This window comes from Pseudomyrmex gracilis, unplaced genomic scaffold (genome assembly GCF_002006095.1).
Source record: "Pseudomyrmex gracilis isolate BER0280 unplaced genomic scaffold, ASM200609v1 scaffold_3, whole genome shotgun sequence".
Classification (NCBI taxonomy): Eukaryota; Metazoa; Arthropoda; class Insecta; order Hymenoptera; family Formicidae; genus Pseudomyrmex; species Pseudomyrmex gracilis.
In genome coordinates this window covers 1,776,320-1,800,202 of record NW_018020587.1, presented here as the reverse complement: position 1 = coordinate 1,800,202, position 23,883 = coordinate 1,776,320, and the positions used below count along the sequence as shown (strand labels likewise).

The following is a 23,883-nucleotide window of genomic DNA, read 5'->3' as shown; positions in this document are numbered from 1 at the left end:
CAATTCCCAAAATTTCGACGGAATTCTCGCGATTTTGGAATTAAACCGAAAGTGCGTTCGCTTTGGGCGCTTTTGAGCGTCAATCTGTCTTTGTTCTACATTTTGAGCAATAAAGACAGACTGACGCTTAAAGCGCGTAAACGCCCAAAGCGCCTCGAGAGAGAGAGAGAGAAATCTGAGCGTCATCGACGGTGCGCTCGCACGCGCGCGTGCGCGACGGCTTCTGGGATATTATGAAATTTAGCGTAGCGAGGGTTCGTTTGTGCGAATGTTGTTGTCGTGCGCTCGACGTGGACGCAGGCGGTTTTGGGATCGGCTGTTTGAGCAGCGCGTGGCCGGCGCGGCGCATATTGTGCGACAACGTTTCCGTGCCGCATATACGTGAATTGGCGACCACCACCCGGGGGGAGGTATGAACGCGAGTGCGCGCGTATACCACCCGGCCGCGCGGCTCGCTCTATATTTACACGGGCTAATGAATTTCGTACATAATTACCGGGTCGGCTCGCGTCGCGAGCCTCCGGCGTGCGCGCGCGCGCCGCGGTTTCCCTCTCGCTCTCTTCGTTCCTCGGGGCGGTTTATTCACAGTTGACGAGGCACCGTTTGCATAATCGACAAACGGAGGATCGATTCTCGTCCGCGGATTCGCGAAGTAAATTTTTCAAGGGGAAAGGAAAGAAAAACAGCCGCGATTATAAAAAGCGGCCGAGGTCGCTTCCGAAGATACGGAAAAGTCCGAGTGGTTGGCGCACGTATTCGCGAGAATAATTCCATACAAATTCGATTTCGTTGCGCGAACGATGCATAATCGAGAGAATATAAGAGATTATTTGTTTATTACGCACGGTTGCGTTTGTGAAATTCGCCCGAGGCGCCGTTTAATTCGATACACACCTGACGGTGAATTTTATTGGACGGGAATAATAATTTGGAGAGAACGACAGGTGTATTATACGCAATCAAAAATCAGTTATCACGTCGAGAATCGTCGTAATTGGCGATGTGTGACACGCGCAATTGCCTGTCGTTTGTGTTCTCGCTCGCGTTCGAAACTCCGATATTAAGGAAAAAAACAGAAGAGAGAGAGAGAGAGAGAGGAAATTGAAGAGAGGGAGAGAGGAGGGGAGAATCGGGAGTTGAGCGATACCCGCAACAAAGCTAAATTAATTTTCTGTCTTGCGCACTGGCGGGGTGGTTCGTGGCGAAACCGGTGTATTTCAAGCGAATTAATTTTCCCTTTGATCAGCGCACAGGTTTACTAGTTTGCGGCGTCGAACTCGCGAGTGCGCCGCGGTGAGGGGAGTGAAACAGACAGAGGATAGAGAATGAGAGATTTCGAACGAGAGGGGCGGGATGGAGGGTGAATTCGAACCGGCGGCGCACGGCAAGTGATAGAAGTTTCTCTGGCGAGCTTCCCTGTGTACATACACGATGCGCGCGATGGCTTGTCGTGTTGCCGATCGGTGAAATAGCAGATAACGCCGCGCATCCCGCCGCGCGCAAAAACATCGCGCTGACGTGGTTAAATTCCGCGCGTAACGAGACGAAACGCACAAAACGTCATAAAATACAACGAGATTTGTAACGCGAATCGCGTCTCGTTGTTGTAAATGTAAACCCTTTCAGATCTGCGCGGATTTTACACCGTTGTCAGAAACAGTGTAGTTTTTTTTTGTTTCAAAGAAAAAAAACAAAAAAACAAAAACACTGTTTTAATTAAGACGTTCTTGCGCGTGCTTGTTAAGCACGTTACATCTTCTTCTCAGATTAATACAAGATTTTACCACGCGACGTGTGATGATTGAAAAAGAGAAGTAGGTTAAGTAGTTTATACATTCGCACAAAGTATTCGATATGTATTTACACACGGCAGAAGATTAAACTGCGTCACACACTCTCGTCACAAAAATCGAATATCTCAAACACATATAAAAAAAAAAACAGAAGAATTTGCAAAGAGAAGCTGAGTATATATAAATCACATCAATTAAATGTATGTACAACAGGTTCCATTTATTTAAGAGGAAAACATGTGAGAAGGCGAAAGGTTGATGTACTACACGTCGTTCGCGGACGAGAGTCCACCGAAAGAGTTAATGAAAAAATGAGAATTTAGAGAAGTTTGGCGGTGCAAAAAAACTTTTGTCTTCATCCTTTAAATTGAAGAAGTGGAAAAGATTAAATATCTCTTAGGTAAAAAAAAAAAAAAAAAAAAAAAAAAAAAAAAAAAAAAAGAAAAAAAGAAAAAAACAAACTTCTATATGGGATACAACGTGCGTTGTTAGCAGAAATTAGTTCACGACAGGAAGGGCGGGAGGTTGGAGAAAGTTCAGAGAGAACAGAAGCTAACACGTAGTACATCTTTCAGTTTTTAAGCAGCGCCCCAGTCTTAAACGCGCGCGCTGCGGCAGTTTCTCAACTTTCCTTAAAGAGAGAAAAGTGTGGAAGTAGTTATCGTGTCAGTACACGCGGGGCTCTTTAATTCACGATTACAGAGATGAAACGATTACACAAGAGAGCAGAGACGAGTGAGAGAAGAGGGGGGAGGGGGGGTAAAGAAGAGATGAGGGAGGAAAACTACAGGTGAAACAAAATTTACGGCAGAGACACAACTCGTAGTACCTTAAGCAGCGGCAAGTTTAATGCTACGGCTTTCTCAACCTCCTTTAAAACAAAAAAAGAGAACAAGTGGTTATCATCGGGATGTGGCGCTGTAAATCTTTGCGGTTTTTTTAAAACGATTACGGGGAATTATATACGAGTGAGGGGCGCGTTATTAATGACGGAGATGCGACTCCGCGCAAATATCGACGCGAGTGAAGTCTGTAAATACGATTTTACAAAAATAGAGGAGGAGGAAGAGGAGAAGAAAAGAAGAGCGGAGAGCGCGAGCTCTATGATCGGGACCGGGCGCATCTGCCGTCTCCGGAATATAATTTGGTTTGTAAAGCAACCGATATTTCCATAAATCGGAGAGAAAATATCGTCCATCGGCGACGAGAAACGCGCGCGGGGGAGAAGATTTTTCTCACGTTTTCCTATCTTCCCGCCAAATCAATCTTCCGATCGCGTTCATCGAGCTCGCTTCCGGATAATTAATCGCCTCAGTCTTTCTTCGGAGAAGGAGGACGCGGCGGAAGAATATTTCCCCGGGCGCGAGATATTCCAGCGGGAAAATTGCGATCTGTCCCGCGAGAGAACTCGCGGCGGATTATAAGCACCGTCCGGCGGCATGATGAAGAAAGCAAATAGAGAAGAAGGGGAAAAGAAAGAGAGAGAAAGAAGAAAAAAAAACGAGAGGAGAACAACAGACGCTGGTGATGCGACGGGAGAAGAAAATAAAGGGAGACGAGGAAGAAAAGTGAAGCGAAGTCGAGTGGATACTTACGAATTTAGCTGATTGTGCCGACAGCATGTCCGAGTACTGTATGAGGGCCTGGAAAGAACCTGAAACACAAAGAAGCGATAAAAACGACGTGAGACGACGTCTGGCATGAATTTTACGCGAGACGCGCCTCGCGAAAGAATAACCGCGCGCTACACACGATACATAAATTCGTCCGCGAATGCTCGACGAGACGCAACACGTTTATACGCCGCTATTAATAGTAGCACCGCAACGTTTATTTTCTCGTTCCCGCATTTCTAAGGCTATATTATACGATGTTGCAATCGTGTTGCATAAACAGAAATGTGTTTGTCCACTTAATAAAGTGTTTGCGTCAAACAAGAGTCGATAATTGCCGCGCGAACAGTATGAAACAACAAATAAGCTGTGCGTTGCGGCGAGTCTCTCTAAACTAAAACCTTTTCTACTTATGTGCCCGCGCGCGCGCCTCGCGCTCACTTCCATACATCGTTCGAGCGCCCTGTACAAAGCGCGCCGGAAATATTTCCAAATTACGCGCGGAATTGCGAAGAATTTCGCCGAAATGTACAGATTGCAGCAACGCAATAGATCGCGTTTTGCAATACACACGCCGCGCGAGCTGAAATCAAATGTAAAAAAAAAAATAAATAAAAAAAAATAAAGATTTTTGATAATACTCTATTTGGCACGTGGAAAAAAAGGCCTGTCGTTTGCGTTAAACGCGCGTGTGTGTGCGTGTGCGGCGATGGGTAAAAAAAACGGTGATTTGTTAATTTAGCGCGCGGCGAATGTAGCGAGAAACTAACTCTGCCATGATAATACGTTTTTCCCGCGGGACGCCGGAATTGTTTCGTTAGCGGCGTTGTGTGACCGAAGTTCCAGCCGGCGGCTACGCTATTTCATTTTCGAATTTGCTCCACCGTGATAATGGAACTCTTTAACTGTAATACATCGAAGCTCCGATGTGTGTCTGCTGCCCGCGTGACGTGCGCGCGTGCGCGCGCGATGTCCGCAATTTCGTTGACGGAGCCTTTTATTTCCGAATCCGCGGTCATTGCATATGGAATTAATCCCGCGCGAATTAGGAGAGAATTGTTCGAAAACATACACTATGTAAATTCTCTACGCGCGATTTGCCATCAAAATAAAAAAAAAGACGCGCGTCTCAAAATAGCGCGTTTACCAGCGCCGATAATCCCGCCGCGATATTTCCCGCGCGTATTTTTTTAAACACACACACACACACACACACACACACACACACACACACACACACGGGTGTAAAGCGAAATAAAAATATGAAAGAATCAACTCACACAAGCGAAAGATAACCACATTTTTTTTTTTATTAGCGCGCGAACGTTAAAATATTATTTCTGCGCGACGGAAGACTGTGTATGAAAATGTACGAATGAGAGACACGTCACCACGCGGTGTTCCATTTCGGTCCGGCCGCGATACGGTACCGCGAAAGATAAACAATCACGAAGAAGATAAACGTAAAACCGCTATATAACGCGCGAAAGGACGTTTCGTAAAGTTAAATATTACGAAGTTCCCTCGTGGCGTGCACGCTTTTCGCGTGTCCAGGCCGCGGCGAGTTTATAATTGATATTAAATCTTGATTAAACGAGAAAACGCGCGTCGCACAAGGCAGATCCGCAATTTCGCGAGTTTTAATTTTCGCATGTGCGCGTATATATACCTACCTACCTTACATACATATACACACGTATAAGTATACGTCGAACGAATTCGCGAAACTCCCAGCTGTGTTCCAGCTGCGGCGCGCGCGGATGTATATTTCATTACGTAGGAAGCCGCGTATGATACGAAACAAAGGATCGGCCCGCGGCGATGCTATTTAATTTTCGAATCTGAAACGAGGAAGCTAAGAGAATTCTCTTCTCCCTTCCTCTTCTCGACCCTCCCCGAGTGGCAAAACCGCCCGAACGTCGAGGGAGTTAAAAAAAAAAAAAAAAAAAGAAGAAGAAAAAACCACAATGCCGCGCGCTGCACCTCGACGCTTTATAATTTTCCGACGACAATCGTCGCGTCGGCGGTAATCGCCGTGATAACGTTTACTCTTTTGCTCTCGCGAATGTAACTCTCGGTGCTGTTACTCCACCACGACGGTGGTGAACCGAACGCGGAAAAGTGTGTGCTCATTGAAAAGTTTCTCATCGGGTTCTTGCGCGCGGGCTTCAAAAAATACAAGGTTTCATTGTAAGCGAAATAAATAACACGGGCAAAGCGATAATTTGCTTTTGTATCGTTTAAAACTTCGCGACAATTTGCTTTCGTGACGTTTACACAGTCGGTATAATCCGCTCGCTGTGTGTGTGTGTGTGTGTGTGTGTGTGTGTGTGAACATCGTGTGCGCGATGTTCGAAAGGTAATTGAAACATCACTCGAAAAATCTCCTGCCTCGCCACTTCTTCTTTACTCGCGTAAAGAAAAAAAAGCACTCGCGATCATCTATCGTGCGAGATTGTAGCGAAACGAGATGTAGCGAGTTGTTGTATTTCCGTTATACTCTCTTCCGAAAAAAACGTTTCTCTTTTGTATCCGCAAATACACACACGTCGCGGTTGCATATCGGCGTAAAACGACGCTTTCTCGATACAGACAAACAGACGTAACATTTTATTGCGAGAGATTACGCAATAATTTATACATCGATCGATTTTAAACCATGTACGTATGTTCGGTGTCGAATTTATCGCGCGCGATGCATTCGATGTTATACGAGAATGTTTCGAAGACACGCTTCGTATCGCGATTTCGAAAGTACTAAGCGCGCAGCAGCAGCCCGAGAGTACGCGCGCGGGTCAGGGATATGCAGCACTTGAGGCTGCACGTTGAAGTAGTAAAGTGCCGTGTCTGAGCCGACGAGAGCCGGAATCTATAACTCGCGAGAGTGCCGCGTTCGGTCTCTTTCGCTTGTTCTCTATTCGGTGAGAATCGATTCCGAGATGCGACACGACGAAGGTGAACTGAAACACAAATGTACTTACTGTTCTTCGTGAAGGTGACGATCTTCAGAACTTTGCCGAATCGCGTAAAAATCTGAAACACACAAAAAAACAAGCCTCGAGTGAGAAAATTTCTCTAGAAAAAAAAATCTTACTGTTTATTTATTAAATGAGTTACCAAATGAACAACAACATATTTTGTTTGTTATTCAAATATTTTCCAAGTAATTTGATCGAACTAATGTAATAAATAATGTATCGCTTATTATATCGCTCGTTATGTTATAAACAAATTTTACACACAACACACACACACACACACACACACACACACACACACACACACACAACACACAGATTTTCATACTTGTAATTACGATATCGCGTTCCGTATGATTAAAAACTGCATTCGGTGATGTGAAAACGTTTGTAAAAATAAAACTGTCCAGTCTATACACTCGCCGAGACCGATCGTCGACTAAAACGCGACAAAACCGCGTCTCTGTTGGTTCGCGCGCGTCGGGCAAAATTACAAAATAATTGCCGCAAACAGACCGATTTTATTTATTTTGGAAGGAAGGAGAGAGCGCGCAAAGATTGCGCGCTGATTATCACAGACTCTTATAAACCGGCGACAATTATCGCCGGTTGAAACGCACATCTAGCCACATCGAAATGCCCCTGATAAAACATCGCGTAATTACGGGTAGCGGCGCGCGTCCTAAAAAATTGATTTGCGACAAACAGGCGCGATTGCAGAATGACGGTTCCGCATAAATACCGGCGTTATTCGAGGAGAGATGGTAACTAGTTGCATGAATTTTCAAAAGCCTCTTTGGCGAAACAGCGCGGGCTGTGGTGCAAACCCGGCAGGCGCACAGTATCACGCAATATTTACAGGCGTATCCGGTGTCGGGCCGCGGGCTAATAATCGTGCGCGGGCGCGCGCGCGCGCGCGGCGCACGTCAAACCGCCGTCATTGTCATATATTTGGTCGACAATGCCGATGATCACATTAATGCCGCGAGTGCAAATATTTGGTCCCGGCACAATCGTCGCCCGACTGCAGTGCGCCTTTCGCTCCGGGCGGCGGGAACCGCACTACACATACGTCGGATTAATGATTTTTTCATGCGTCGCGCGCGATTCACAAGCGCGATCGATTGCGCGAATCATTTTCGCGATTTTTCATCAAATCGTGCGTGTGTTGTTCACGTTCATTCGTCGTTTTTGGGGTTTCGCGTCGATTAGCGGCGACGCGACGCCGCGTGCGTCGGGCGTGTGTGTCGATTTGAGGGCTCGTGCCGACGTTGACGTGTGTTTTTCGCGCGCTGCCGAAAGGACGCGTCCGAGTAAATACATAAAAGCTCGTAAAAGCGTGACCGCGAGGAGAAATGAAAAATTTCGAGCGGACGAGAGAGCCGGGGGGGAGGAACAACATACACACACACACACGGGCGGCGGAAAACGCCGAGGGAAAACGCGCTAATGCGAGCCGCTGTCATGCGTTTTAGCTACCGAATATTCAATATTGCACGCGGCCTGCGGGCGCGCCGCTCGCATCGGACGAGGATGGTTTATATTTCGCCGCGCTCGCGCGACGATAAAAACGCACACATCGGGATTAAAAATAGAAAAAAAAAAAAAAAACGCCATCGGACATTACGAGAAAAAAAATCGCGATATTGCGAAAAATCGAGTAGCGCGCCGCGGATGTAAATCGTATGAAGTAACGTTTCTCGTACGCTCGCGCGCTGGGCTCAAGCGTATTTCCGCGCTTTGAAATTACGTTCCGTCACTTCCTTTTGACATGAAAGAAGACGCGCGAAAGCATCTTTTAACGTACTCTTCTTACACGTATAAAATCATCGTGATCTCTGCAAGTTCTTCTTACACTCGAGACCATTGACGCAAGAAAGCGAGTAACGTTGCTTTTTTTTTCCCCCCCACGGTACTCGAACTGATGACGTTTTCTTTTGACTTCTCGCGCGCCACGACTATTTTCGCGCTTTTTACGTCTGAAAAAAATCGCGCGGGTGTCCACGTTGGCGCATTCATTCGGCAATAAGAGATTTGCGCGCAAGAGAAGCAATTTGCGAGCGCAAACTGATTTTTAAAAGTCGCTAATGAGCGGCGCAAACGTCGTCTGCGCGAACAAGAGAGCGAGCTGCGAACGAAGCGCGAAAGCGACGAATTAATTCTCGATTTTCGCGTTGCCGCCGCCGCCGCCGCCGCCGCGTGTATATATATATATATAATTTTTTGTAATAACGAACGCGTGGCGGACACGCGAAAAAAAATAGCTGCAATAATGAATGGAATTCTACGGGCGAAAGCGCGCGCAACGCGCGCGAGATGAGGCTCGAAAGAATGAGAAAAACACGCGCCGCCGCGGGCTTTTACACGACGGGTTTCGTAATTAGTAGACTCCGGAGGGAGAAAAAGACGTATGCGCGAGCGTGTTTGCGTCCGCGATGCACGCGCGCCAACTGGGACAAAGACTTTTCGCGTGTCACCGGCGCGACAGAGCGCGCGCGTCTGAACTGGGACGAGGCTGCGACGGCGGTGTATTCCTTCTTTTGTTTTTGTTTTTTTTTTTTTTTTAACACACAATCGTCGTCGGTGCATATAAAGCCAACGACGCGCGCGTTTTTCTCTCTCTTTCTCGTCGGCGGCGCAAACAAAAACGAAATTTTGTATAGTTGATAATCGAATCGGATAATCGACGGACCGGATTTTCCGACGTCGGTTTCCCTTTGTGATCATTTGATTTGTTTCGAACTGAAATTCAACTAACTCTCAAAAATCATAAGACTTCAAAAGTGCACCAAATCTACGCGAAATACCGAATTCCATGACGTCATTTTTCCGCGTTTTACAACAAAAGCAAAGTTGTGTTATATTTTTCTACGTATCTCAACAACATTTCAGTTTTGTAAATTTTTGCAAAGTTGTGTTAAATAAAAAGTAAAATAACTTCTCTCTTTGGAAAGAGTTTACTTTCCAAAATTTTAATTACACACTCAACAAATAAAAACCAAAAAACGTTGTTTGTTTCAACACATCAACGTATTTCTCGTATAAAAAAAATAAATTTTCTTTCGTTTCGAGTGAATGTTTGCGAACGAGAGAGTGAGAGAAACAATGGCGCGCATTAGCGTCGAGATCAACGAAAATAGACGAGAACGATCATTAGAGCTCCGCATTAAAGCGACACCAATAACGATAAAAATCAGCGCTTCTCTCTCCGCAAGTAGATACTCATTATCGTTACACGTTTACCGCCAAGCGCCGAGAACAATGAGAATTGTTTTTTACGGTAATTGCGCGCCCAGATTCGAGGCTATCGAAACGTCCGATAGCGATTACGTGGACGCGCATCGATGCAACTGTTAATTCACGTGTTACTTCTTGTCTTTTAATTCTCCACATACAAAGCTCAACAACATTATCGCAACATTATCGACGATTGTTGAATAAAAACTCTCGAGAATACAAAGCGAGAAAATATTTCATACTTCCCACGGGAAATTTGCGCTACGAAAAAAAAAAACCTCACTAATGCAACACTCGAGTATTCTTACGCGTATTATCTTACGTAACGTCAAATAAGAATCTCGCATTATCGCCGCTAGTGTTGCGCCTTCTTGCGGATTGCAAACCGAGCAAATGAAAATTAGATGGATCGTTCGTGGGCGTATATTCAGGACGAAGGATCGCGAAAGGAGGGAAAGGTGATAACAATGGTAATGTTTAGAATATATGGATTACGGTTCCATCCATTACGTCCATACGTCCGCAGCGTCCATTACAGACCGCAAAGACCCGGTCGTAATAGCTTGCTCGAACTATATATTGTATATGTACATTCCTTTCTCACACACAAACACACACTCTCGCTCATTGCAGCTGCAACTACGCACGTTTCCCCGAGCGGTAACGGCGCGCGCTATTTACAACGCGTAATACGGAAAGCAGCAGCAGCAGCAGCGGCGGCCGCGCCGTGCCGGCCCGTGCATGTTTTTATCCGTTTTCCGATAAAACGGGAAATATTTCAATTTTGATATTCGAATTTTTGCCCGGTCGCGTTTCCGGCCCGAAGGATGCATGCGCCCAACCGAAAACAGCGGCGCCGATCGCGAGCGGATATGAAGTCGCGACGCGGCGCGCGTTCGTTCGGGTATTTATCAGAGAGATCGCGATAATAAGCGACACGACGCGGATCGATGGATGATGATCGCGAACGACGAGTCGCGAACAGAACGAGAAGTAATCTCTTGGAATAACTTTTTATCAGCTGTGTATTATAGCAAAAACAAATCGTCGTTATCGTAGCACACGTTCAGCACTCGTCGAAAAGCTCGAATTCTCATAAAGAGCGGAAATCAATTTCGTCGCGCAATTTCCGATGCGCGATTTTCAGAGAGTCCGTTCAATATACATATGTATATATATATACATATATATTAATCTGTTTTTTTTTCCTTTGATAATTTAGTTTAGTGTAAATTAAATTATATGAACGCTCTCTATATATATAATGCAGATGTGAGATCGATTTCAGTGTAAATGTGGGTACGTAGCGTGACGGCAAACTCCGCCTTTCCGCGGCATTTGTACGCGTGTTCGTGCAAACATACTGCACAATAAAATTAATTAAACCGGTATTTAATTAATTACTCGAAATCTGACAAATTTTCCGCTCGCTGCTCGCCAACTGCAAATTGTCTCTGTGAATTTCGGAGAAATTCAAGCTTCCCTCCCCCCTCCACACGTCCCGTTCCCCGCTAGTAGGCGATGGCGTTTATTATCGGCGCAGTTGATGCATTCCATGATTGCCGCCGAATATACACAAACTTCTGTTCGTTATTGCGCTATTATTCCCCTATCTCGCTATTAGCGTTCTCGCCTCCTACCTGTTATTAGAGACCAGGGGAAACACGCTCTATTCACCCGCTCCTCTCTCCCGCCCCACGTCGATGTTCTACGATCTGTTGTAGATCACACGACTGAAATTGCGTAAGTTACTGCGTATCAACAGTTATTATCCAATATCGCCGTGTCAGCGGGAAATACGTTTCGCATAAACGAATTGAGATGCGTGTGTAGAGAAATACGCATATAAAAGTTAAAAAAACACATGTTATAAAAATTATAAATATATATTACATGTATTATATTATTGTAAAAAAATTCGTAATATAAAATATACTCATTTTTTATACTTTTATAGATATTATATGTCAATTTTTTCACAGCTTATAGTACTTTTAGAAAGAAAGTTTTTCTCAACAAAAGCAAGGCACGTATATCTCGCCGTCGAGCACGCCGGTATTGAAAAAAAAAAAAAAAAAAAAAAAAAAAAGTAATCGATAACATTGGATATTCCAATACGTGCAACTTTGTAACGAATGGATTAAAGCAATCCGCTTTCACGCCCCGTCGGATAAACAGAGGCGGGAAATATACGTCGCTCGCCGAAATGTAAATAAACGCAGAGTCGAGGAAAATCGGAAAATCTGAAAATAAGTCGTCGGCGGCACTTTCGGTGCGAAAAGGAGAACTTCGCGAGTTTTGTGGGTCGAGAGGACTAAAAACTGGGACGAATTGGTCCGCGCGCACGCGCGCGCATCAGTTGCGGCAAAAAGTTATAATGAGGTTCGAATAAAGCGCGGTGTGATAACGATTCTATCCTGTTTCTCTGTGTCGCTTAATAAAATAAGGGAAACCGTGCCGTTGAATGCTTAGGAATATCGCGAGGGTGGATCAGAATCAAAGGAAAAATAAGAAGCTTATTTTAAACTCAATCTGAAAGATCTAATCCAATCCGCAATCGGCCGACTCGACGTCAAAACACGAATTACGTATCTAATTTAAACTTCCTGGGTCCTTCTTTAACTGTTTGAACAATTAATAAATCTTCGAAATTGCAATTTAAATTTGCGACAACATAATTAAACTTCGAAAGAGTAAAAAAAAAAAAAACTTAGCGAGAAGTTCAAAATTGGTTCGTGGATTTTCAGCAAAGCTCCGAAAGCTGCGATCGGGTTCCTGACAAAATCAAATTGTCATAACATTCGCGTTTCTCCGCGCAGCGTTCTTCTCCATTGTTACATTTTTAAGCTGGCGAAGCACACACACACACACACGCTATCGATCTATGTATATGTGCGCGCGAAGTTCCCGTGGGAAATCATACCGCACGTGCATTCTGCATCCGCAGTCGATGTGCTACGTGTGTGTTCGTATGTGTGCAAGTGTGTTGTGCGCGTCCGTCGTCGAACGCTCGAAAGACACAGCGCGTTGTTACAACTTTTGCAATCAGACGTATAGCGTGAGTTATCGGACGCCTCCTCTCTCCTGTGTGTTTGATCTAAACATTTTTCCGCGGGAAACTCCGGTGAGAACAAAAAACGAAAAAAAAAAAAAAAAAAAAAACGCGCGTTAATCAGAGCCACTTTTAATCATTGCCGGGGGGGATGTAAGTTATCCCCGGTCAGGCGAAGAATCGAACGGAACGAATTACCGGCTCGAACACACTTTCCGAAAGAAAAAGACAAACTCAAATAAAGAGACAAACAATTGCGCGATAATTAGATCGCGATGAATCAATCGAGAGCGAAGACAATTAAACGAATCGTTTCGCGTGCGTATATATAGGTTGGAAAAATTACGTGTTTTGATGAGAAGGCAATACACGATTAATAAAGAATGATTCAACGCGAATGTGTATCATTATTCGTTTTGATTTGATTGATTAAAGTTCGTGTAATTGAAACTTGGAATTGAATGAGTGCATAGTATTGGTCGGACGAGCGAGCGAGCGTGCGTGCGTGCGTGCGCGCGCGCGCGCGCGAGTGTAAATGCGACGAAATTAATGCGCCTCGAAATACGTGTTATTCAATATGCGATTACGCGAATCGGATATAATTACTCACAATACAACCGAATTATTAATTTGGAATATTATAACATGCACATGTAATATATAACGACGGAAAAAAATATCGACGATTTTTCACGTTTCTCGAAACTGTCGCGTTAAAGATAGTTTTCGAAGTCTCGCGCGCGCTATTCGCAATTTGTGCGGTTTCTCTCTCGTTCTGTTGAAACTTGAATTGGCTCAAAAATTCACGCGGTTCAATTTAACGATTTTTTTGTTTATTGCGGCCTTTGAAAACAAGGAGAGAACAGCGACGACACACTCCCGTACACGCTTCGCGCGCGAAAAAGCTGCAGTTAATATTTTATATTTGTTCCGTTCTGTGTGTGCAAGTATTGGTGTGTTTTCAGTCGACTTGTCGCATCTACGCCATCGAGAAACAGGGTCGCGGGGATCCCGCGAAAGAGATCCGCCACAACGACAACGAGGGGCGAGTGAAATGTGCGCACGAAGAATTTCTCGGCCCGCGAAATTGCCGAACGACGCCATTGTCGAAACTTCTGGTTTCGTGCACAATGAGAAAACTTTCAATAAGAGAGTGACCTTAAACTTGCACGTGCGAGATAGAGAAAGAAAGAGAGAGAGAGAGAGAACTGATCTACGCGACCGAGAGAATTATTTGCGGATGAAAAACTTGGACCGTCTAAAAGCTTTCGGAAAATTACCGCGACAAATTTTTATTCTCGAAAAGTAAAACGCGTCTCATCTTTTGTGTGATAGATGCTCGGTTTTGTGATAACCTATTGAAATTAAAAAAAAAAGAAAAAAAAAAAAAAAGAAAAAAAACATCGCTTCTCACGCCAATACAATTAGCCGAATAAAAACGAGCAAAATTATGACACAAACTGAACAGACAAACGTTTACGACGAGTATTTCCTCTAATGACGTAAGATATGCAGCGGATTAAGCGATCATCAATCCACTCTGTGCCAGAGAACGCGCGTTATTTCGAGGGTGTACTCGCGTTAATTCACCCACGCGATCCTCCCCCTTAACCCCATTTCGCTGTGGCACGTCGACTATGCGAATCAATTCGCGCCACTATTTGACAGAACGCGTTCGTCATTCGTGTCTTTGACGTGTTTCTCCGTGTCTGTTCCGAAAATGTAAACCGACATAATGCGACGAAACACTTTGATAAAAGTGTTTTCTTTGCAACGTACGCGCGTGAAGAAAAACCGACGTGGAAATTAATCGAATTCGATATCGCAAACTCGCTATTACCGACGTAATCTCTCGCGACGAGCAAGAAAAAATCTCTCTGTATTACTCGCAATCAGTTTGTTAAAAAAAAAAAAAAAAAATCCGCGAACTCAGCGCGGATATTAAAAATTGAAGAAGAAGAAGAAGGAGTTGATAGCTTTGCGTATAACATTGCAAAGAATTATTATCGATAAAAGCTGACCTGGAATTCGCCAAGGATCCGGTTGAGAAATAAATAGAACGCGCAAGCTAAAATGCATCGCTTGCAAACCTGCGCAACAATTTCATTCGATATTTCGTCAGCGGGAGGAAAGGCGTCATCATTCCTTTACTCGACAAGAACGTTCCACTGTATATTTCAAGCATTGCCGAAATAACGCCTCTGCATCATTCAACGCGAAATGTGGTTGCTCTTCTTTAATCGCTCGTTTTGTATTTCCATAGTTTTAATTGCGGGAAACAAGAAAGTTCAAATAGTTCGGATATACATTTAAACAGGCACCCCTCACGGGAAGAACATATTGCGTACGCCCCCCCTCCCCCGAGCGAGAAATATCTTACAATTACACACATATAAGAGATGTCAGAAATAACGCGTGAAAATCAAACTCAAAAAATAGAGAGAAAGAGGAGTGAAAAAACAACACGTGACAGGGAAGACAAGAAAAACAACTGACTAAGTCACGTGACTTTACTTTAAGACGCGATCACCTTTATCTTCCCTATTATCTTCTCTAATCTCTCTTCTTGCTAGAGTAGAAGGGGGAGTAAGAATCAAGGGAGGAGGAGAAAGATACCGAGAGCAGCAGCAGCAGCTTGTTATTAAATCGAACGCGACCCCTTGGCCGGTGGCCATCGCTCAGAGATCCCGCGGGGATTCCTCCCTCATGCCGAGGGGATTACAGGTGACCAGACTCCACCCCCTTCACGTCCATTCCATTCCGCAAAAGCTGGCCATTACCGCCGGCGTATTGATTGATGTAACAGTTATTAATTCGCGTGCTCGATTATCGGCATCGCCGCCGGCGATGTCTCCTCCGCGGTTTCCGTAATGCAATAACGCCCGCAGCGCGCACTATAACGCAATTCCCGCGTCGCGACGATCCGTCGTTATTCATTTAGATATGACGGGTCCCTCCGATCGCGATGCGAGAGAGGGGCGGGCAAAGCAAGGAGGGCAGACCAAGACTCTCTCGATGTCTGACGGCGAGTCCGGAGTTTACGAGCGCGAGTAAGAGGTTCCTCTCCCAACTTATTCCGCCATCGTCGTCGCGCCGTCAAGGCGAGAGTTTCGCGTCGGGAAGAAATGGATAGGGATTTCCACAGAAAGTTTCCGTCCGAGTTGCCGCGCGAATTTTTCCTCTTTTTGGTAGCACAGGAAATATGTTTCGTATCGCGCGGTCGCAACACGATTGCAGTTCGGGAGTTGCGCAATTATAGTTATGTGCGAGATCAATTTTTCTCGACCTCTACGTCCGACCTCCCTCCTCCTCCTCCTCCTCCCGCGATTACGGCGAGGGCTTTTATTGGCGGGCGAAATGGATTTTTCCCCATTCCGTGGCGACTGACATATAGACACTATAAAGTCAAATCGGTTTTATCATCGGCTCGGAAAAATTAGGAATGAGTATTTTCCCGCGGAAGAGAATTTTTTTCGACGAGAAATTTTAAAACATCGAATCCGAGAAAGTTAAAACTTTTTGAAAAAACAAAAAGAGAGAAATCCGGCGGAAAGAGAATTTCATCTTAGAGAAAGAGAGAGAAAGTTTTTTCTCGATATTAAACTCGATCGAATAAATATATCGAGAGAGTATGAGAATTTTTCAAAAGTTCTAGGAGTAAAAAAAGGCGTCGGAGTGCGCGCACATTACTTCCGCGCAGCCGTCGCGATATACAAGCTGGGACTGTTAATGCCAGCTGCATTATTAATCGCTACAAATGCATCCTGACGTGACTATACGACCACGAGGCGAGCTTTTAAAGCTGTGTCATAGGCGTCGCCCATTAGCGAGATAACTTTTAATATCTTTGTGCGCCACCAAGAAAACAACGCTGCCTGACACATCGTCGTAAAAATTCTTTCTGCGCGTATATTCTCTCTCTTTCTCTCTCTCTCTCTCTCTCTTTCTCTTTCTTTCCCGCAAAAACCTACACTTCTAACGACACAATTCCATCCTCCATTAACAAAAACAACGGGAACAATGTAATTCAGAGCAGACCCACGTGATAAACATCGCGCGAAACTTCGTCGATTACTGCGAAACACCTTATCGTCCTGTCTAACGAGATGCTTTACGTGCAAATTTGTGGCCGCGAATGCATAATTACAGCATATCATATTTAATTTAATCCTACAAGTGGGGAGATAAGACTTTCGCTTACGAGATTTTAATTGAAGCACTTTTTGCATTCGTCGTGTTCCCAAGATAATTACATTTTGAGTCGTTCAAGATTTTTCTCGCGAGATACAAAATACATTGTAACATTTTTTTTTTCAAAATTGGACTCTGTTTTTAATTAAAAATGCAAAAAAAAAAACCCCCCGCATCGAGAACTAACCAATTTTCGCGCTATCTCTTAACACGCTTCTCTAATTGTGCACCTTCTCCGCGAAAGTGAAGCTTTTAAAAATCGAATCCAAGGCGGCAAACGCGCGCGGTAAAGCGCGCGTCGAAGTGCTTGTTCGTACTCGAACGAACAACTAGAACGATCGAACCGAGACATTAGACGGTTGCCAGCGGCCATTAATCATACAGCACGAGGAGGCAGGTGATTAATGTTTCCCTCTGTGAGCGCTAACTTCGACCCCTCTCTTCTCCTTCTCCCTTTCATCGCCCATTTTCACACTCTCTCGCCCCCGCTTTTCTTCGAGTCGCCGTTCTTCGGGGCTCCTTCGTCGTCTCCCATCGAGATCACACCGCCAAACTGCCGGCTACCATCGTCAAGTGATTAATTTACCGTCGTCTCCTCCTCTCTCTCCCCTCGACACATTTGCCATTTCGATTTTCGAAACACACGTGTGTGCGCGTACGTGTGTATTTCGATAATTTCGCTTTTTTATGTATTTTTCAAACGGCGAAAATCATTTTGCGCTGAATGCAGAGTGATGACATTTCCATTTTTGTAAAACCTTCGTCGCTTTTTTTCGCATTTATAATTCACGAATAATTTTTATTATATAACGGTAGTAATCTACATACACGATGCTCTGATTTTAATATATCAGAAAAAAAGCGATTTTAAAGTACATCAAATTTATCCTCCCGGCCATCACGTTAATGGTATGCAAGATTTAAAAAAAAAAAAACAAAAAAAAAACTGCTCTCCCCCCACGAGAGATGTGTAATTCCGTTGAAATATGTTGATTTTTGATGCATTCGCGTCTCGCGTATATTTTTATATTATTTTTATACAATACGGTTTTACATGTACTTTACATACATCAAACGCAATAACATCTACAAGTCAAGAAGATTATTTGCCGCCGGAATAACATCCGGGAAACCGAGAAGCTTCTCGTTCGAGACGCCGGGTTTGATCGCCGGCCGTAAAGAAAAAAAAATATATATGTATATATATAAAAAAAGATAATTAAATATATTGCATTTCGCGAAATCGCCCCTCAAGCGCCGATGACGCTCGCGGTCGCCATTTCACGGCAACGCGGGCCTTAATAAGACGAGATTTAGGGCGTCCCAGGTGGCGGACGAGCATACCCTTTCTCCCAAGCAGCGACAGTTTATGTCGTCGTGTACCTCGATGAAGTTCCCGGACCATTTAACCGGAACGTAAATGTTAAAAGCCCGCTGTCTCTCTCTTTACGCTCCGCGGACTCGCGAACGTTATACGCCCAAGTTTTTTTTTCTTTCTTTTTTTTTTTTTTTTTTACATTCGAGACTTCAAACGCGAAGTAAAAGGTTTGAGAAAGAAACGCACGACGACGCACCCTTCGGGATTTCGTTCGTTCGGTTATGCAACGTGCACGCTCTGTAATGCACAAAACAAAAAGGAGAAGAGTTGTGTTCTACAAGATATATTACAAAAATAATAATAATAATAATTTAATTAATAAGAGTCCGTACTAATTATTTGATTCTTGTATAACTCGCGCTTGCACAACTCATTAAAAATTAAATCACGAGCTCCACGTCGAGGTTTCTTGATTAAACAAAAAACTCGACTAAGAAAATTCCGCAAGTCCAATTTTTTTTTGCACGCGCGCGCGCGATATATCCTCGGCCGAGCTCACGGATCATTAAGAATTTTCCGGGGCGCAGGAACGGCGACTAATAGCATCGGCCGGATTACTAAGTTTTCAGAGTGCTGGGGTTTGCCGCGCCGAGAAAGCTCACCTGAACACCTGCACCCCTTTCTCGCAAACCCTCTCGGGACGCGGTCTTTCCCTCCGTTTCGCGGGGGGTCGCGCGCGAGAGAAGTTTTCCGCTCGCGAAAAGAGCGGACTTCGCGGCATTTAGCCGCCTCTGGCTCGGGGGAGAGAGACCGTAAAGTTAAATATCGTTGGGAGAGACTTCTACCAGGCAGGGAGAGGGGGGGAAGAAGAAGAAACCTGCCGGCAAGTAAATTGGCCGCGCCGGTTAATCGCGCGAAGAAGCGGCTAGGCGCAACAAACCGAGAGAACACAAATAAAGAACAAAAGTTAAAATTCAATTCGGAGACCGCGACAACAGAAACAATCGAAATCCCGCGGAACTCGGAGACCTTGTTTCGCACACAGCGAGCGGAACATCCGAGAAAACACTCGGAAATTTCACGTGGAAATAGGGGGCGCGTCTCGTGCCTCATAGAACACATAAAAATATTTATTATCGCGCGTAAACTCGCGTGTTGTAACTACGTTTTAGGTATTGTAAAACTTTTACGCGTGGAGAGAAAAAGAGAGAGAGAGAGAGAGAGAGCGAACGAACGCGCGGGATCGAGATTTCAAGACGACGCGCTTAATCCCTCTCGAGAAAGAAGCATTTGTAAGCTCCGAGAGAGCAGCACCGTATCGGATTTACGTGCGGCAGTAGAACGGCTCGACCTTTCGTCAGACCTCGCGAAAGCCGCGCCGCCGCGTAGCGTACACGTATCTAAAAATACGGGAGAGGATATGTCTGCAATGAGTTATAAAAAACGCGCTCTTCCTCTTTTATTTTTCTCTTTTTAAATCGTGTCAAGAGAAAAAGAGACGTTTTATTAAAAACAAAAATTGCAAGATCGCATTTAAGACAGAATTTTCGAAACCACACGAAGGAGTTTATCCCTTCCGGGATCTATCCCGGAGATAAATGTCAGTTCGTCGTGCGACGGGATTTTCTTTGTGCGGCACACGAATTATCCCCGACCTCCCGAAGAATCCATGTCCGACCAATAAGCGAGCCCAGTCCCAGGTGGCTAGCTTTGACACGGATTAATCTCCCGAGCTGATTACAAGTCGCGCGCGCGCGCGCGCTTGCGACCGGACACAAATCCAGCTTCGCCAAAAGCATCGTGTAAAGTCTACTTACGCAGCCGAACATGTATGACCGGCCAATCGTCGATTGATAATCCGGGGAATGTTTTCTGCCCGGTCCATTATCGGCTTAGTGCGGCTCTCCTTCTCTCTCGCTCTCTTTCTCGCATACATACACGCGCGCACCACCGCGCTCTCGGTTCATTCTTTCTCATTCTCCGCTCGACAACGACCTGATTCCACGCGAGAGAGAAAAAGAGAGAGAGGAAAAAAAGAAAAACTACCACTCTATGTATACCGTCGAGTGAATCGATATAGTGTTAAAGATAGTTTCCTTGCACGCCACTCGCATTTGCAATTCCTTCAGAACATTCGCGAGAAGGTAAAAAGCTTTTGTGCTGCGCCGTGATAGAGTCGATGGCGCAACAGAAATTCTATAGATTCTTCCGCATAAATAATCATTCGCAAAATAAGCACGCTGTTCCACTTCGATGTATCGAGCTTTATTGAAAAAGCAAATGTTTATCAAATGAGATGGGAGGAGAGATCGATCGATCGAGAGCAGCCGAGGATTTGCGACTGAGAATTCAGTTTACATTTTTGCTAATTAAAGGTGACAGAAATCGCGAAAAACATTCAACTTCGATCTTTTTTAATGCGCAGTAAACAATTAATTAAAAAAAAAAAAAAAAATATCGTAATAAAATCTAATGCAATACAACCGTTTCTCTTCAATGTTTCATTTCGGCGACATTTCGTTCGTCAACGCTTTAATTACCGAAATGTGAATTGAAGAGGAATGCGCGTCGCTCTTTCTTTTTAAATCGATAATTGATATTAAAAAAAAAAAAAAAAAAAAANAANAAAAAAAATACCGATTAAATGTTTATTTCACATATCGTCTGTATCGTGTGAAATCAATCGGCGCTTCGACGGCGAAACAACAAAGCGGCACGCATCCCGCTTTCACGTACAACTTGCGCAAGAAGAGGAAAACGACTTTTTTGCGCGCACATCAAGGACGTTACGGCACTATTGAGTGCGGTACTTAAAAATGCATAGGCTAGTCTAGCTTGGACCGAAAGCACTCTGGTTATTCACGATCCTTGGGAGAAAAAGACTCTTCTCTTCTAATGATGACTAACAACATTTGCCATCTTGTTGTTCTACCGAAGACAAAATAGCGCTATCCCGCGCGCTCGTACAAAAGCGAAATCCGCCCCATCGCAAAAGTAATTAAGGTGCGCACTACAATGAACGAGGTGTATTTTCTTGTTTAAAATTTTTCTTGCATAAAAGCAATATCTATTTTTTGTTGTACTCGCGAGCAAGAGTTCCAAAATTAATAAAAATGAAATTATCGGAGATTTTTTATTACTATAATTTTTTTGCTACATATTTTTTTTTTTTTTTTTTAAATTCTTCTCTTGTACGAATAAATTCGCTGCTTCTTTGCGGAGAATTACATTTGCACAAATCTGCATAAACATCATCGCCGCGACGTGACATTTGAATCGCCGTAAATTTCATTTCGCGCGCCTTCGAAGCATTTCAATAACAAAGCAAAATGTCAATTCCGCTGCGAGTGCAATTAGCGTCTTACGGGGAAGCGTCGGTGTAAAATCCCGCCCTATTCGCGCGCGAATAAGAGCCAACTCCGGCAGCGGCGACGGTGGTCGACGGTGGGCGCGGCAAGGAGATTATTCTATAACTTTAACAATCAATTACTTAGAATTCAGTTATCTCGGCGCGGGGCGACCGGCGCGTATATTCAATTTTAAAACTGCAAACACTCGTCGCTTCGCGACGACAAGCACTCAATATGTAAAACGCGATGTAACTTCGCCGCGCGCGCGGCCGCAACACATCGCCTCTTCCGCGCCGCGCACGACGGATTAATCAAGCGGAATTCACGCCCGACTTGTAAACGTTGATCAAATATCCGCGAGCGAGTTAACGACCGGCGGGGATTGTCCGCGAAATTCGACTAATTCAACACTCGTAGAGCGTAGAGCGACATTTTTCGGCGCGACGACGACACATCCCTCACCTTCTCTATCCCTTGTCCGCGCGCCAAGTTAAATCGCGTTAGCCCTTTCATTTTCAACGTTCCGAATGATAGAAACGCGCTTACCCCGACGTTATTTGCGCAAGAGCAAAGCACGCAGTGTTCGGGCAGCGAATTTTTTTTTTTTTTCGTTTTTTTTGCGCAAAAAAGCTGACAGCTTTACAACGGCATTGTTGAATCCGATTCAATCGCGAATTGTTCGTCAAAAAAAACTTCTGAAGTACCCACAATCGTGCAGGAACTAGTGAAAAAAAGTTTCACTTCTTTTTTTCTCCTCTCTTTCTCTCTCTCTCTTTCTCTGACGCGTATATATACACATGCATATTTGAATGCGTACAATAATTCATCGTCGCATTACACACGCGATACTGCATTCAGCGCGCGGCGGCTGCGACCGCTTTCAATATATGAAACGAAGAAATAATAAATGAGCTCCGGCCGCGCGTCATGTAACGGGTGGCCGCTTTTACCTGATAGAGGATGTCGAGGGTGATCGGGTACAGCATGTGTTCCACGATGACGCGAAGCACCGTATTGGGTCCGCCCTGAGTCTCGCCGGCGTTGGACACCTGATTCTGTCCGGTCATGGCGACCTGGCTAGACGGATTCTGTAACAGAAAACGAGAATAGAAACCAATTAAGCGGATGGAAGAGAGAACCGAAACGAAAATCGTTACAAAAATATTCCGCGTGACTAAAAATATTAAAAAAAAAAAACGTATTTTTCTATATATGAAATAAATACGCGTGTGATTTTTTTTACATCTTTTGCCGAAGCGACAGGAACTATCGCGATGTTTTTATTGAAATTAAAAAACGTTCACACAATAAAAAACAAAAAACAAAAAAACAAAAAAAAAAGAACCAGTTTGCATTTCGACGAAATGCGTAGATAACGAGCAAATTACATTTTCATCTGCAACAAACTGTAAACACACGAATATCATTGACGTAATCTTGGAATTCGTCGATTCAAAGAATTGTAAAATATACATCATGGAGAAGGCCTTACGACTTCGATGCGATGTGTGTGTGTATGAGAAGAGATCCTCTCCTTCCTTCGCACAATATACATGTATGTATTGTTACACATTACGAAAATTCTGTCCCGGCGTGTCTGAGCTGCGTGAGCGTTGATGAAGCGAAATGGAAAATGATTTCTGTTGAGGCGGAGGTAAAAGCATAGAAAGCGAGCGAAGAGAAACGGAGAAAAATGCAGAAGAGCGAAAACGAAAATAGATGCAAGAGTATTAAAATTGGACGCATACTCGTGGCGTAAAAAGGAAGGAGACATTATACTTTGTAAGTGAGAGTCCGTATAATGGACGATGTGACGCTGTGTCGGGTTATTAAAAGAAGCCGTGTCTTTCCGCCCGAATAAAACACCCGGTACGTTCAACCCTAATATTGAACCGGGCGATGGCGCAAAAGAAACCAGCGCAGCGAAAATAATGCAATTCGCAATAATCAATTCAGATCTCTCACCTTAATAAATTTGTAATATCTGCGCGGTAATTTTTTCTTTTTTTTTTTTTTCCATTACTAGCACAACACAGGCGCGCGTTATGCACACGCTATTATTGTTTTTATTTTAACTTGTAGTGTCAGTGAACACAACTTGTCACCGCAATGACAGCTAGTATATACATCTTATAAACTATGTAATACACCTACGAGCAGTGATGAAAGATTTGACCGGCCAGCACCAAGAGTGGAAGTCACGGGGAAACGTACACAAGCAAGAACCGCCGTCCGTGTGCGTGACGTCACAGACCTCCCTGACGTCAGTGACCCTCCCCACCAAGGCCGCGCGGCCGAGGTCAGTGACCGCTCCCCCCTCCGCCAAGGCCGCGCGGCCGAGGTCAGTGACC

At 44.5% G+C, this 23,883-nt stretch overlaps 1 protein-coding gene across 7 annotated transcripts in view; it reads right to left on the bottom strand.

The window, feature by feature from the left end:
• The window catches only part of LOC109855181 (polypyrimidine tract-binding protein 1), a 353,785-nt gene that overhangs the window by 9,385 nt on the left and 320,517 nt on the right, over nucleotides 1-23,883 (bottom strand). For all 7 annotated transcript variants that reach the window (XM_020429147.1, XM_020429095.1, XM_020429104.1 and 4 more), the window contains 3 exons: nucleotides 22,483-22,620; nucleotides 6,388-6,439; nucleotides 3,389-3,447 (listed from right to left, as the gene is read on the bottom strand). In XM_020429147.1, the coding sequence (XP_020284736.1) occupies nucleotides 3,389-3,447; nucleotides 6,388-6,439; nucleotides 22,483-22,620 (249 nt within the window). The remainder of the gene's footprint in view (nucleotides 1-3,388; nucleotides 3,448-6,387; nucleotides 6,440-22,482; nucleotides 22,621-23,883) is intronic.